General features: G+C 42.6%; 1 protein-coding gene across 9 annotated transcripts in view; it reads left to right on the top strand.

The window, feature by feature from the left end:
• IKZF2 (IKAROS family zinc finger 2) overlaps positions 1-16,955 on the top strand; it is a 118,778-nt gene that overhangs the window by 86,177 nt on the left and 15,646 nt on the right. For 8 of the 9 annotated variants that reach the window (XM_054830431.1, XM_054830435.1, XM_054830438.1 and 5 more), the window contains 2 exons: positions 8,945-9,082; positions 16,337-16,480. In XM_054830431.1, the coding sequence (XP_054686406.1) occupies positions 8,945-9,082; positions 16,337-16,480 (282 nt within the window). The remainder of the gene's footprint in view (positions 1-8,944; positions 9,083-16,336; positions 16,481-16,955) is intronic. The other variant, XM_054830436.1, reaches the window with a different exon arrangement.

Below are 16,955 nucleotides of genomic sequence, written 5' to 3'. Positions count from 1 at the left end.
TCTACGCTTGTTACCCAAAGGGGGGAAAAAACCAAACCAAACCAAAAAACCCCAAACAAAAGCACTTCTCAAGGGAGTGTTTGTCCAGCAGCATTCCTGATCTGCACCGAGGTACCCACACCCTGCGCTGCGTGCGCGAGCTGTTCCTCTGCAGTCGGTCGCTGCGGAGCTCATCGGCTGGCGATGACGTGTGGGTCTCCAGTCACCTCCTTAAATTCCTGCTGAGCTGTGGCACTGACAGGGAGCGGGCAGGACAGGGCAGAGAAAAACAGCAGACCCACCTAAACTTGGTTTTGGTTTTTCCTGCTCACTGTGTCTGTGGAGAAGGGTTAAAATTAAGAGAAGCCAACAAGCGCGTTTTGGAAGGTTTGTTGTGTGAACCAATTAACGCTCCGCTTACCAAGTCAACTTTAATAGAACGTTAAAGGTCTGAAGTGGAGTGGAAAGTACAGAGCTGGTACACACAGTTAAGGTTTAACCTCCATCTTAAGCCCGTTGCCACCCGCATCCAGAAAGTGCGGAGGCTTTGCAGGGAGGAGGCTCCTTCCCGAAGTCACCTCTCTCGTATTCGTTGCAGGGCCTCTCCCCCTTTAAATGAAACTTGCTGCAAACCTTAAGCGATTTTGAACCTGGCCAGATGATAAACCACCCAGTTATTTTGTGGACTTCCTGGTTTTTGTTAGTTTATCTCACCACCTCAGTGCTATTTAAACAGAGTCACTTTTTAATAGTATTTAATCATTTCAGAGCCAGTGTAAAAATCCTGGAACCCCACCAGTGCCAGGGGTACTGGGAGGGCTGGGACACGCTGGTACTGGACAAGGACAGCGTGCCTGGTTCAGTGGCCGCACAGCACAAGTGCAGAACGTTTGCACTTGAAATTTTCAAATATATATGTGGGGGGAAGCCTGAAAGCTCCATTGCCATTCATATAAACTAAAAAATGAGTGTTGGGTGCCTTTTGCCACCTTTGAAGCCCTTATGTTGAAGGAAATAAAGGTAAGCCAGGAGAAATATATGAGGAGAGCTTAGATGTGGTGCAATGTATGTTTCTTGGGACACAGAATTGGAGCAAAGAACCTTGAATTTCATCTTTTTCAGAAGTAAATACAACATTAGTGTCCTTATCTGGGTTTTCTTTGATTTAGTATGTAACTTATTTGCATGGTTTCACATAGACAGGTACATTTTCTTTCATTTTTCACACATACATAGATACAACGTACAAACCTACAGAGGGAACTGTTTGTCTTCTGCGCTGCAAACGAAGAAAATGAGGTGCAAGATTCTTACTTTTCTGTTTATAATTATTTAATGGGTGCTGCGAGACTGTGGCAGGAGCCCTGCAAGTATCTGGAGGGTGAGGGAGATTTCAGTAATTCCATGACTGTGCCAATGAAACAGGAGTTTGTTTGTTTGTTTGTTAAACTTCTGGCACAAAAATGCCACCTACTTATTTATAACCCTTGTGGCAGATTGGAACATTGTTTTATCTGTAAAATCCTGCAGATCAGTTAATAAATAAACACAATCTGATGAATAATAATTAAATAACAGAGCCACCAGTAGCTGCAAGATAAATCATAACAAAATACTAAAATAATAAAAGGCTGCAGACAGAGCCACCTTGAAGGTACAAATAAGGACCCGGACCCCTTAGCTGCTGTACATGAGCACTAATGTTTACTGATTTACTCCAGATTTATTCTGGCCCATGTTTTTATACATAGAGAAGGTATAGAGGCTTCAAAGTTCATCCTGACCAGTGTATTTACTTGTTTTCCACATGTGGCTGCGCATGTTTTTGCGGTCCATTCTAGCCAAAATGTAGCATGGATGAAGTCTTCGGAGTTTATATATAATCTGATGTTTAATACCGCTTGCCGCGGAAGATCAAGGGACGACCGAACGCTAGTACAGTATTTCACCGCTAGCCGCTTATTTTACAATACCGTAAACAACTGGCAGGTAGATGCAGGTGTCAAGCTGCTGGTTTGTGCCCTGGAGATATTTATAGGAAAGGCAGGTGTGTCTAGAAAACAAAGGGTGTGTAGGTGCAATGCTTTGCCTTTGTTTTACTGCGTGCTGATGTACTACAAGTACCTCGTGGTGTTTCACTGCTAGCTGCACAGGACTACTGTAGTAGTACACGGTTGTTGTCGACAGAAATAACTTATCATTGACTGCCGCTATGCAAAAAGTCAGGACAAGCCGTTTTTCATTTGCTGGGAGGCTCACAAAATGTTGAACGGCCACATATATATCAATAGGCAATTGATAGCAATCTTTACTAAGAGGCATTGGGCCGTGAGGTCATGAAGCGCGAGTCAAGGGCTCTATTTCAAGCTCCAAGTCAAGAAAGTACTAGTTGCTTAATGGCATGTGTATAGGTTTTTCCTGTTGTAATGCTGCATTTGGGTTTTTGAGCCTTTTGAGGTGTCCAGAGTGTCCAGAAACCTTTTTAAGCACAGATCTAGCTGTATGGTCTCTTCTGCCGCATGATCTAGTGAACCTGTCCTTTACCACATGGCTCTACGAACCCTAATATTTGGCCCAAAATATGATAATCTAAAAAGTACTCATAGAATCAGAAGACATCAGAACTCCATGAGATCCAGAAACATATCTGCATCCCATGAAGCATATCCCAGGTATTGCTGCCTCCGCTTGGACTGGCAAGCATTAAAAGATCAAGGGAAAGCTTTCATAATGTGATTAGAGATTTGGTTCTTTCTGAAAATCAGACTGCTTTAAGATGTCACAGGTTGGGCGCTCAGAAGCGGAGGTACTTGACACTGCGTGTCGCAAGTCCGTGTGTTCGTGTACTCTAGCAGCCCGGAGCATCATTTGAGATGTTTACACGTTGTGACTTCTGCATGCAGGTTGTCTTGGATAGTCTCGGGTTAGCTGTGGGACTTGCTGTTGTTTCTGAACCCCGGTATATACCGATTATTGTGTGTGTGTAATCTCCCAGGAAAAAAAAAAAAAAGGCAACAAATCAAAGAGCCCCCATGAATTTCAATGAACACATTTACAGTCATTAAGCACAGCAGCGAGATACAGCATTGGAGTGGGAGGCAGTTTCCTTTGCAAAGCTACGTGCTGCTCAGAGCCAGCATGGGCTTAGGTCTCACTTTAATTTTTTTTGTGATTAATTCGTTCAGGGGTCTTATTATTCATGTAAATATTTTTGTGTGTGAAGCTTTGAGCTAGGCAGCTCTAGAAAAGCCAAGGCGCGCTGTTTAATTACAGCAGCGAACTGGAGGGACCGTGCGTCGCCTCTCTGCAGCCTCAGCCCTCCTGCCGAAACCTCAGCGCTGCCTCGGCCCTCCCCGGCTCTCACGATTGCTGCCGCGGCTCAGGGAAGGATCGCAGCAGCTATTATATCCACCTTTTTGTGACTGTTGCACACTCTCTTCTTTTGTCCTGAGTGGTGTTAAATGTCACCGAGCTCAGGGGCATTTTACATTTCCCTGAGCCGACCGTTTCACGGCCTGAAAGGACACCATGCCTGCAAATTGCCTCATATGCTACCTATTTTTTTTCTTTCTGGCTTGATGTTCTTATTCCTGCTTGATCCTCTACTTTGCGCCATCCTAAATATCTCCTCCCGCTCTTTAATGTTCACTCCCAAGTCTAATAAAATCACAGTGTATTATTAAGTCCTTAATTTCTCAGCAGAGATACGGGACGTATTTTTCTGTGTCTACCTACTTGTGTGAGCTTCACCAAATTAGCCTCTGTGCATCTCACAAAGTGCATGAATTCATTTACATGCTGTGAAGAAGGGAATTATTACCTTAATCATACGTATGAATAATTGAAGCACAGGAAATCAGAATAACTTGCCTGCAGTCACAAAATTTGTAGCGTAACTAAGAGTTGAACCCTGCGCTCCCTAGTCCCAACCCAGTGCCTTAATCATCTTTCCTACCTCTGTGTTAGAACTGATCTTACTGTGATAAGTCCCGTTCAAGGCAAGGGCTTGCTTTGTGGTTGGCACCGTGTAACTGCAGAACAGCTCCCCTCTCCCAGGCAGCTTCCAGTTTTAGGGAAGAGAGAAGAAATAATGAATTAATGCTGGTTACGATCGTGAGAGTGAATTCTGCAGCCTCACTGATAGGGGTAAGTATCAGCCCAAAAGCACATTTTAACTTCCTCGATGCTGCTTCTGAAAGCTGCAATTGGAGAGGAGTGGGGTTTCCTCCAGCTCTGGGGTGCTAGGGGCCAGGTGGGAGTTCGGATTTCACCGAAATATGTCGCACTGGGTGTACTGCTTTCAGAGGGACTTCCTCAGACCGAAAGTAGCTACGTCAGATGGCCACTTAGCTCAGAAATCTTGGCTGGCTTCCCTTCCAAGGCCCCGATGGGGCAATAACGCGAAAATAATAAAAGTCTGGTACAAAGCTCAGTGCAAAGCCTCTAGACTTTGGATTGGGCTGACGTACGTCACGGGGCCGTAGTAATGCCCTTTCCTGCGTGAGCTGGTAGTGTCCGAGGTTGAGCTGTCGCGGGGACTCGGTACGTGGGCAGGTGGACGGGAAGGAGTTCCACTCTGCGCTGCTGCAGAGCAGAACGTGGTACCCAAAATAGGGAAAAGTGGGAGTAGCTAATCCTGACTTCCGAAACCGGTGCGTGTTTTGTCATTGGTCTTAATGGAGGCAGGCCTTTAGCTCAGTGAAGTGTATCGTTGCTCTTAACCTGTTCCGTAAGCCTTTCTCATGTTATATGCTTATGGCAAGGTATTACCTGGGATGCCTTGTTATTTCCCTTTGACTTACTTTATATTCTGCTATGCGCCCCCATCTCTTTTGAGAACAAAATGCTGTGCGAATGCCTTACGGGCTCTTTCTCTTTCACTGACCTTTTTTTATGACTTTAAAGAAGTTTCCCTAGGCCCAAGTCTGCTTTCTGTCTTGAATATTGACCTTAGAGTTACACCATCTCATTGTCGCCGCACGCAGACTTCTCAGCTATCAAAGTTCACCCACAGGACTCAAAGTATTCCTAACTCAGAAACGCCTTGCCTTGTATGTCCTCCTCCTCTTCCCCCTCCTCCCTCCGCGTGAGCATTTTAATTTCACAAGCAAACTCCGTTTCTCTGTGAATTTTGACGAGTGGTTTACCTGTTTCATGGTAAAAATTGTACTTCAAATTGAAATGTCTTTTTCACTGTGACTGTCATAATATTTTCCATTTGAGGCTGCGACTCCACTGTGGGTTTTCTGTGCCACATTGTCATCTGTACGAATCTGAGCTTAAATGCGTGGAAATTCTGACATTTTAGTAAGAAATATAAAGTGTTTTTTTATAATCTTCGAGTTAGCTGTTTCATAGGTATGGCTGCTGGGTTTTGCCCAGTGCCCTGGTCTTTCCCAGTTCAACAACAGATCGAAGATTTCTCAAGATTTTGGGCTTGTTTGCATTCACTGTATTGTGTCATTTCTATGAGAATGAGTGATGGTAATTTTTTTATCTGATTGCTTACCCTGAAAACGTGATAAAGGAATAATTACCCCAAACCAGGAATTTCCGAACTGACTTTGCTTGGGTGCTGCTACCATCGGCAGAGGTATTTACGTACAGCGCCGAGTGCAGTGTCCCTGTACCTTGGTCGTCGGTGAGGAACTCAGAGGAGGCAGCTTCGTACCAAGGAAGCTGAGCCAAACTTTGAGAGGCTCCATGGTAGAAATGACTCCATGGAAATAGCTCCGTGGTGGGAAGAGCTGCCTTCGGTGGGGCTTGGAGCAGGTTTTGGTAGGCTGTAGCACTGCTGAACTCTTTGCCTTCAAGTCAGTGGCCTATAGACCAAGACCCTCGTGCCCCATGGCATAAGCCGTATGTCTTTGTGGCAAATTTTGTCTATTAATGTTTACCTACTATACAGTATTTGAGAAAGGCTGAAATTTCTCTTGGCAGTCAAGTGGCCTCATATGGTGGTTTGTTATCTGGAATAAAGCATACTGCTGAGGGGATCACCAGAATTGAATTCTCTAATACACTTTTACATCTTTCTGTTGGGTAATACGAAATATGGAAAAATGTACACCCACTGGCAACGTTCATGTCCACAAACATATGTATTATTTGTCGTGAGTTACTTTGAGAATACGAGGGGAAATTTGCAGCTATTTCAATGACTTGACATTTGTCACAACAACAAGGTTTCTAAAATGCAGACCGTAATTGCTACCTCAGCTGGCTGCACCTCTTACCAAATGAGTCGTGAGAATTGCTGGTGACTCAAACTGCTGCTATCAGAACCGATTCCACTGTGATCTGACCTGATCGATTGGGTCTGACCCAAGGGACGGTCGCTTTGTGTAATTTTATAGTATAAATCGGATTTTACACCTGTGGGGCTACGGTGGGATTGCATTTGTAGAGCAAGGGGGACAGAATTTGGAAATAAACCCGAGGGAGTTGTATTCGATTCTACTCAACTGGAGCTCACAAACTTTGTTCTTCACAGTTGTGTCTGAGCAGCTTCCAGTTGTGCATTAGGCAACATGACCAACGTTTGTCACATGTTGTTTATTCTCTTATCTCCTCCCCCGAGGAAGGAGCATGTGTGCTGGAGTATTTCTTTCCCTGGGGAGTTACGTTCCTCAAATCCCATATTGCATGTAGAAATCATGCCTTTATCATTAGCTTTTATCATCTCTGTGAACCTTGAAATTTGATGGAATTTGGATAGCTGACCATCATTGGAAAAGCTCAGCCTTGTTGTGTGTGAATGGTTTGTGAAATTGTTGCAATGCAGGGAGCAACCATTTGAAGAGGTGTAATACCAACTTTTTTCTGATTATTAAATAAATTTTCTTGTACTGTGAACTTATAGGGGAATATGTTTCTCTGTGTTAAATGATAATATATTTAATTAATTGTAGCTACCTCTGGAATAGCTGAGAGCAATCATCCCTTTCCCTTGCATCTTACAGTTTATCTCAGTTGCTTGATAGCTTGGTGTAGCCAAACCACATGGGCTAATTCAGCCCTGCTTCAGCTCGGTTAACTTAATCCCTTCAATTGCATTGGATTTTTCTGATTAGACACCGAGTTAGCTTCTAGTAAAGGCGTCAGACTGACAGGCATTGATGCCATCTAGATGCACGATGAAATGGTGATGATAAAAGTATTTCCATCCTCGGGAGCTGCCGGAATGTTTTCCTAAAGGTGCTTCCAGAATGAGATGGCTGGTTTATGTTTAGGAGCTGAGGCTTGATCCAGATTGTTCGCATCAAGGGCAATTAGTCTGGGGATGATAATGAGCCTCACGCTCAGCCTCCACTGAGATTCCCAGTACCAATGCCAGTTACGGCAGTAGTGTAAAAGCTAGAGAGCAAAATAAAATAAAGACCACAACAACTCTTTGGTTGAAAACACAATACTTTCCTGAGGAGAAGCCTGATCTCTCAATGAAGAGAAATAAATCCACAGTTTGGACACTTACTAACAGCAGCTTTTTTGAAAAACTTGGTTGTGTCACTGAACTGCACATAGAAACAAACTTTTTGAGAAAACCAGAAAGTTTCTGCGAGCACATTCATTTCATCAAATCTCTTTTTTCTGAGACAAAAAAACATTTGGAACTTTTCGACCAGCTCCACTACCAGAGGCTCAGGCTTTGTCATCTCCCATCACATAGGTGATATGGGGCGCACACTGTGGTATGTGCTAGTCCTGCAGAGGCCCCGGAGAATTTCCCTGCCTCTGGGGCTGTCATGTTTAGGGCTTCAGCCCCAACGCAAGGAGCCCTCTCCCAGCTTCTCGTGGGCTACAGGTGTCCTCCCTCCAGTGTCCCCTGCGTTTTCCTATCCCAGTGGTGACGGTGCATTTTGGCTGCAATTAGTACAGCTTGGGTTTCATTAAGTAAAAGACCGTGAAAAGCTTTCAGTATTGGGACAAACCCAATAGAAACATGTATATTATCCAACAGAGTATGTTCTCAATTTCTTTGGCCGGAAACTAAAATTCTTACCTAAGTTTTTTCAAAAGTCTGGAAGAGGTTTGACCTTCCCCATCCCTCAGCCAGCTCTGAAAATCGCAGCCGCTGGTATTTTACTAGACTTGCAGTACTGACTTAATAGCTCTTTAGTTATTAGACAATAAATGTTCGTGTTCAACAAGTTTAAATTATATTAAAAATGTTTATTAGCATGGCTTGGCAAAATACACTTCTGGCTAGCTTTCTGGCCTTGGGTTAGGCCATTCTTGTGGTTTCTTAATGACATGCTCCGAAAGGGATATACTTTATGAGAATCTGGTGCCAGGTTTTGCATGTATTAGGAGGCGCTTGCCATTTGTTCATAATGCTGCTGAGTCAAACAAAAACTAGTGGCAGCTCAGTTCTGGCATGTAGCGGTGCTGTTAGCAAAGTTACCTTCTGTTGTCTCTCCTTTTTTTTTTTTTTCTTCTTCCCCCCCCCCCCCCCAACCTTCCCTTAGTAATTTTGGCAAAGTTGTCTCACCAAAAGAACTCCTCTGGGCCACGTAATGGGTTTCCCCACAGCTGGGAGCGGAATTAGGCCACTGGGGCAACCCATTTTTGTGAAGGCAACTGTTTGTACCATGGGCAAAATGTCTCAGAAGTTTCTTTCCCACGAGACTTGGTGACACACAGGCAGTGCTGGGGTGTGATTCAGCTGTTTGGTTTGTTTTCCCCTCTCGTCATCTGTTTATTTGCTTTGCGACCAACAAGTCCGCCTCTTTTTCCTTCTGCTGATACTGCGCGTTAGTGTGAAAAACGGATGGGGCAAAATACCCGGCGGGTGGGAGGAGGTGTGTGCGGTGGGAAAATGGGGCTGGGAAAAAGGTCTGGGACTCGAGTAACCTTTCTTAGGTGTCTTTCCATCGCAGGAGTTGTTTGTTGCAAAGGTGTGATTTTTTGATAGCGAAAAGTGGGTTGCAGTGGATTTGACCTGATGCTCTCGTTCTTTCCGCAGTGGGGAAGCCTCACAAGTGCAACTACTGCGGCCGGAGCTACAAGCAGCGCAGTTCGCTGGAGGAGCACAAGGAACGCTGCCACAACTATCTGCAGAATGTCAGTATGGAGGCTGCTGGGCAGGTCATGAGTCACCATGGTGGGTGGAAAACGCCTTTTGAGGTCTCTTGGACTTGGAGCATCTCTTCCGGGCTTTCTTTCGTCTGTTTTTCTTCCTTGCTTTCAGCTTTGCATCACTTCCAGCTTATAGATTGCTTGTACTCAGATAGGCAGGAGGAGAAAAGATGGGTGAAAATCTACACTCTGTCCTGCACTGTTTTTCTGATTTAAGTCACTATTTCACTTTTTAGTATGTATAAATATGCAGACATGAAAATAAAGCAAAGTCACCTGTGCAAAGTTACTCTAAAATGAATTAAGGATGGTGGAGATATTCAGAAGTCATTATTTGTACTCTCTGTATCTTAAATCCCAAAAAAGGGAGGGATAGATATAAAAATCTCCAGAGCAGAATGGAATTCAACAGTGTTGATGAAGGTAATTATAACAAAAAAAAATGTTTATATGCATTTACATGTGTTAGTATTAATATCTTAACTAACACTGCATGTGTTAATATACATAAAGACTGAAGATTGCCAAAAAGATTGTTGAAAGCAAGAAATGTCAAACTCTGAATTTGTTTTCAAAAATTCCTGTAGCTATTAGTATGGATAATGAGCATAATGTCTCATACTACAGGGTTGTAGGCTTATCTGTAGCACTAAATACTAAATGGTGTTTAGTTTGTCCAAAAATTGTTATGATTTCATTCAAAATTAGTGTTTTGGAAACTCTTCTAAAGCTGAACATCTTTTAACTTTAAAAAGTTGTCTTTAGAGGTTTGGTACTTGAAATCTTTTTAATTTCTTACTAATCAGAAAATATAAAAATTATACGTTTTCCATTTTGATTAAAAATTATCATGTATCTAAGAACACCAAAAAGTTAGATTGTAGGTAAATGAAAAGGTGAAAGAATGGTTCCTCTTTTTTTTTTTTTTTTTTTTCCATTTTGCTTTTTATTGTTGAGTGGAGTCATACGGCCTCATTTGGAAATTAATTATGTAAAAGTTCTGAAAGGTCATTTCTAAAAACCTAAAAATACAAGCTGAAATAAAATCTATTCAGCATTTCTAATATGGACAATTTTTTATGAAAAAAAAATACTAAAAAGTTTTAAAGAGTACTTTTCCATGAACAATTTAATCCTATAAAGGCATTCTAAATGTATTTAATATGTATTGCCAAAATGTTCATACTGCTCTATTAAGTAATTACTATCTTTGTAGACACCCTGGAGACTAAAATCAACATTCAAAATGTAATGGATGACTTTGAAGCCGTTGAAGTTAGTGATTATCTGCTTTGGGCCCGACTTTACGCTTGTAAAAGTCAGTGGAAAGACTGATTTCAGGGCTTTGCTATTTGCAGGTGTCTGTTGTGTGCTTGGTGTGTTAGATGGAGCGCTTAGTTGATAGTAGGAGTTTAACCACCGACTTCGTTCCCAACAAAATACACACTCTTCACTCTACGAGGGTGTGCCTGTCGTGTTAACCAGCGAGGTGATGAGTTCAGTCAGCCTTTCCTTAGGGGAAAAACAGTAGGCTGATATAATTATGGCAACCAGGATGTTTCAGAGATCATGTTGTGGAGGATCTTCCTGAATTCCACTCAACTTCTGGGTTTATTATTCAGTTATTTATTAAAATTGGGCTTACTCTTGTTGATAGTGTACTTCTATGGAAATCTAAAGCTTTTTCTAAGCTGCTTAATGCTACGACAAGAAGGGTGAGTCCTTAACCTTGTCTACCCAAAGCAGCTGGAATGGTTGACCTTGCATTGATTTTTCTACCAGCTGAAGTTAAACCAGTGCAAACCCCATGTGGACAGTTCTTTTATTTACAGCCTGACTGACTGTGCTTGGGCTTAAAATAGAAACGTTCACACAACCACTTCACTTTTCTCAACAAAATTAGCTTAAAACAGCACTTTGGATTCAACTAGTGCCTCTTTTTCCTCTGGGCAAATATGTCTAAATCTCCCCCGGTGAATGTTTAAGGGGATGTTTGATCCACTGTCTTTGTTTAGCTGTTTCACGAGGGCACAGCGAGGACAGGCAGCGGCAGGGAGCTCCAAATTCAGCTGGGACCAGGAATAAATCTCACCTCGCATCCCAGCATCGCTCCCACTCGTGAAGCTCAGCATGGGAATGACGGTCATGAGCACCAACCTGTAGAGGTCTGCAGCAAAGTCCTTTCTCCTGGGACTATAAAGACACCAGGGAAGAGTATACAAATGATTACTCAGCTTAAAGTAAGGTCTTAGTCTAACCCTGAAAAATGTATTAGTTTCCTTCTCTCCCGTGTCACGCATGGAAAGGATATTCCTGAGGATGAATGAGTGCATGCTTTGGAGATTCTAATCACTGGTTTATTTTGCATCACATTGGAGTTAAGTTTTCCTGACTCTCTTTCCAAATACTTCTTAAGTATTTTGTTCTTGCTGAGTGTTTTGAAGCCTCTGAATGCATTTTGGTGTGACTCCTGGTCACAGCTTCACCATTATGGACAGGACAGGTAAAGGTGGGGTTTTTCTTATCCCTACCAGCATCCTGCTTTAAGGACAGAGGCGGCCGTGCCGGGTCTCAACCAATGTGGCCAACATTTACCTTCAGTCTAAATTGTTTCTGCAGAGATGAATCGCTCCAGAAAACTGGAGGCAGCCCCTAGAGAGTTTGGATTTTTTTCAAGCATTGTGCTCGAGTTGATCAGTTTATAGACACACTACAGACATCTACTTGGGTGCTTTTGCCGTGGCCTGATGAGGCCCTTAATTACAATTATCTTTGTCTTGCAGATGGCTAGATCACCTGACCAAAGCCACAGGGGGAAGCTAGAGGAGGGGAAGGAGGGCTGGTTTCGGTGTGTGGGTAGGAATATACAAGTCTCCGTCTCTCTCTCCATCCTCTCGCAGGGTGCCGGTTGCTTGCTGAGCTGCCCCTCCTTGTGGCTAGGTCCTGTTCCCTGCTCAGCACGGTTGGGTGTTGGCAATTTTGGGCAAAGCAGTGCTGGCCCCCGAGGTAGAAATTAGTCTGCAGTCTCCTAGCTAGTGGCATGTTGGGGGTGACAAAAGTGACAGTCTCTGAATGCCAAGAACATGATCTTTACAGGAAAAAATGGAGAAAAATTGAATGCTAGCTATGGTTTGCACCTGGTATGTTCTTCTCCATCTCCACAAAGCAGAAAGTCCAGGGAAATTCTTAAAATGGGGTGGAGAAGGAGAAAGAAGCTTAGCCCTAGGCTGTGCCAGGCTCAAAGGCCAGCTCCCCATAAAACACACAGTGACCTTCTGTGCTTCCCTCTTACATAGTTGCTTAAAACATCGTTAAAACGCTGGTCCCACAGGAGACTTCACACCAGGGTCCATGGGAATATTTCCTGTCATTTCTCTGCACACATGCACGTTTTAGAATAGCAATATTGTGAGTTTAGGAAAGGAAATTGAGGTCGATGGAGTAATACGAATTTATACCAGCTGAGACTTAGCCCAGTGTCTCTTGTCTGTACACAAAAGTATTTACCAGCAAAACGCATACTGGGTAATTTTTTTACTTCCTTTTTCCCCCCTATTCTTTCCTCACTGGAACAGCGTAAATTTTTTTTTACCAGTGTGTGTGTACAAATTAAGAAGCAAAACCTAAAAGATACTCACTTTGAGCACTATGGTGGAAAGATCAATGTCTTCAGGAAAGTAAAGACTTTGTTCTGAAGACCATCCAGATTTGTGTATTGAGAGTTTGGGCTTAGAAACAACATTTGGTGTGAACTGCAATTGAGGACATTAATGGTATCAGAGATGGTGAACATTTGCATGGGCAGTCCTGGAGCACACCCTGATAGCTGATTAAGAACATCCCTGAACAGAAAGATACTCAAGTGTGGCCTTTTCATCGACCAGACACTTGATTTTTAGAATAAAAAAGCCTTCCTGAGCTGAGACCATAAGTTCACAGCCTAAAATGAGTTGCTGCATCAAAGCTAGTTATAACTATGTCAGCTGTTTTTCAGTAGCTCCCACTACCAAGGTAATGAAGAACAATAAAATACAGCAAAGAAGGAATTGCATTTACTGCAGAGTAAATGTGTACACACAAGCTTCTACCAGAAAGCAGCTGATTTGTGATAACTGTTGGTTGTGTGTGATAGGTTTGCTTTTCCCCTTTTTTATTTTGTTTTTCCTCAAAAAAAAAAAAAGAAAAAAAAAGGCAGGCTGAGCTATTTGTCCTTTATTTGTATGTTTTTCAACTGAAATGAAAATGAATGTATCTAGAATTGACAATGTGATCTTTAGCTTAACTCTTTGTGTTTCTAACATGTGACATCTCACCTGTTTGGTCCAGTTTTGCATGCAGTTTAAATGCTTTCAGAAACTAGGCTCTTTCCATCTCTCCTTTCTCCCAGGAAATAACAAAAACACATTCCAGTAACTTATTCCCATCATAACACAAATATTGGTGTGATTCAGTGATTCTCTTGCAAAAGAGCCATGCCCTGGATTATAGAGTCGAGTTCTGAGGTGGGGAAAAAGAGCTTGCAGCATGTAAGATAGAAAAGAAAATGCTTTTATTGGTGATGATTTTACTTTTAAAAGGAGTCCAAGCAGAATTTTTGCCTGACTTAGAGAAGAGCAGATGTCTTTTTTAGCACTATTCATTTTTCATGGAAGAAAGGTTTCAAATTCCGTCTAGGAAATTTTGCACACATATGCCCAACAGTAGAATTATTTAATTATTACTTAATTGTTATAAACCATACAAATGTCAGTACATTTTGGGGCTTAATCAGATGGCTATGACAGTAATCAGGAGGTTTTCAGCTGATTTTGTGGGCAAGTGCAGGTCTACAAAGCCAGCGTACCTTTAGGGAGTCTTCCTAGGAGGGATTTAGAGCCCTCTGCACCTCCCTAGGTGCCCCAAATCAGCCTCGTGTGTCCTGTACACCAACGGCTGGAAAATCTTGAAGCGGCACTCACGTGCAAACCTGGCCCATCGCAGTGAGGATGGGTATTGCTGCTGAGCAGGGACCCAGGGTTTCACGTGGAGTGTGTGTGCATGTGCATGCATGCGCTGGTTTTTGGTAAGCCGAAAGGACAGTCAGGCTCCGTTTCCCAGTGAAAATCAACAGACATAATCTTTCCTTTCTTCCAAAATCTCCTCGGTAAATACTTGAGTAGAACTAGTGCCGATAGCTCCTGACCAACCGTAGTATTTAAATAACCTTAAAAATGTAGCCTTAGCTATTAAAGTATTCCAGACCTCCCAGTCTGCACTGGGCATTAATTAGGTCTCTTGAACACTGCATCCCATTTTGTTGCAACATTAGATTCATTTCATATTTATGCTTTTTCTTCCTCTCTTTCAGTGATGCCAGCAGGACTGCCTTGTAAATGAGAAACCATTGTGTTTCTCAGGGGGAGCATCCTGTACAAATAAAAAAGCAGCAGAGTAAATCATTTTATAGCATATGGTAGATTCTAAGCCTCAAAGTACTCAGCTTTCCATAGCAGCAGAGGCACAAATGGAATCAAATGAATAAATTGCCATGTTTTCTTATTATGAATGTCTGAATTGAGAAGTTCACCTGAGCAGATACTCTCTTTTGTAATTGCCTGGTATTTGCTCTTCCTTACTAGAAAGAAGGCAAAGACAAGGCTTTTATCACGCCGTTTTTCATAGATTATGTGCTAGCAAACAGCTGCATGTTTAAGAACAGGGGAGTGATTATTCCGTATTAGGATCCTGAAGGCAGTAAAGTTACAGGGGAGGAAAGTAGGCTGGTGGTGTTCATTTATGGCACAGTCTCAGGGACAAGGTGTCTGTGACACAAAAGGCTGCTGTGGTGGGAGACCAGAGAAGAACTTAGCAGAAGATACGGGTTTCGGTCCTTCTCTGCTACCTCTGGAATACCACCCGTGACTTCACCGGAAGATTTATCTAATACAGAGAATGCAATGGGTTGCTCACAGTTTACAAATTGTAGGAACTCCTTGCAAGATCATCCCAGTCTCTATTTCTCTGCTGTCCATTCTTCTCCTCAGATATTTTTTTACAGCTCAGCCATCCCATTAGCACGTGGACAAGTGGCTGGTCCTTCTCAAGTTTCTCTTGCTACCTTCTGGAGATGAATGCGGGACAGTTAGGCCGTGTATTAAATTCATGGCAGCAGAGCAGAGCTACATGTGGAATCACGCTTGGCGTGTATTGCAAATGACTCGGACTCTCCGGGCCTGATATGTGGCATGGTACCACTGACCCTTCTTGGTGTTTGCAAGAGGATGCTCAACAAAAACAGAGTGCTTTGTAGGTATTTAGTGAACAGCTATGTCAGCAAGTGACGTAAAACCCTGCTGCGAGTCGGTCGCTACCCTGGTTGGAAGCCTGTGCAATTCCTATACTTCTTTTGTTGTAGCACCTTATTCCCCAACCCAACAAGCGACAAAGATTGAAATGAGTAAAGACAGAAGGGGTCATTGATTTCTTGTTGTTGTCTCAAAGACAACGTATGAGCATTCCCATAATGTAGTTAGCACAGGAATGCTCCTGCTGATCCCAAAAAGGGGAAAGACAGACGCAGAAGACTTGTGTTCACCACTTGTTAGGTCTGTGTTTGAAAAGATAAAATATAATCAAAAACTTTATGGTTTCTGCAACTGATTCTGAAGGGACTTTCCATATGATGTTGATCCTGTAATTCCAGTGCAGTGTTTGTTGATTTTACGATCTCACGTATAGAGAGAGGAAACAAGTGTTAACAAACAGATCCTTCATTCGGGAAACCTTTGTCTTGGGGAGCGCACAGCCAGGCCCAGGAAACACAAGTCATCAATGCCTTGTATGTTTTTTAGTCATGGAGATTAGCGCGAAAAGCAAATAAGAATGGTGAGCATGCCGTATGATAAGCGTGAAGTTAAGGGAATACACAAAGAATGATAACTAAAAAGTTACATTGGCAACAGGTGACCGTATCGAAGGGAGAATAACAGAAAATGTCATCTACAGAGTGAGTTTTCAAAAGTGTCCTCTCCTCACTGAGGATCTTGAGTATTCAGAACAAAACAGGTCCTTTAATGAGTGGTAAAAGTTGGGCTTCTGCTAAATAAGATGGTCCCAAAGAGAGGCATTTTGTAAATGTGGCTCTGCTGAAAGGTGATTGCTATCTTGGCGCCCAGTGTGTTCTTGCACCTTACTTTACTGTGTGTTGCACTTGTTGTGCAATCAGCAGGGCTCAAATGATTTGTGTTGTCTGTGAAGTGTAGACCAGACTTGTCTGATACGATTTTTTGGTTTTATGTAGTACCTCCTATGGAAGATTGTAAGGAACAAGAGCCTGTGATGGACAACAATATTTCTCTGGTGCCTTTTGAGAGACCTGCTGTTATAGAGAAGCTGACAAGCAACATGGGAAAGCGTAAAAGCTCCACCCCACAGAAGTTTGTGGGTAAGCTTGAAATACGCCTTTTATTATTTTTAGTGCATAGGTATAGGTTACTTGTAATTTGTAAGAACTAGGGGGAAAGTAGAGCTCTCAGAACTTGGTTGTGATGGGGAGGGACAACAATGGAGATGGTTAAATCACAGCAAGAAATCCTGAAAATTAATGAATTAATTTTACCAACCCAGAGAATTCAAAATTGAGGTCCCCGGAATTATGAAAATGGCTTAGAAAATCTTGAGCTTTTTACTGTGCCTTAAGGCTGTTTGGAGTTTTTCTAACTTTTCTCTGGCCCTTTTGAGATTTAGACTTGTCATCCTTCCCTCTCCTTGCCCCAGCAAATACAAACTAAGGCTCTCATATAATTATCTGTCTCCATATTTGTGTGTGTGTTTAAAAAAAACCAAACAAGTATCTCAAGACTTGTAACTTGTATGAAATTCTTGAGAGTTGGCAAAAACTGGTCTGGTAATACCGACAT

The sequence above is a fragment of the Grus americana genome, chromosome 6 (genome assembly GCF_028858705.1).
Source record: "Grus americana isolate bGruAme1 chromosome 6, bGruAme1.mat, whole genome shotgun sequence".
NCBI lineage: Eukaryota > Metazoa > Chordata > Aves > Gruiformes > Gruidae > Grus > Grus americana.
The sequence above is the reverse complement of the archived record's forward strand: the minus strand, read 5'-3'. Positions and strand labels throughout refer to the sequence as shown.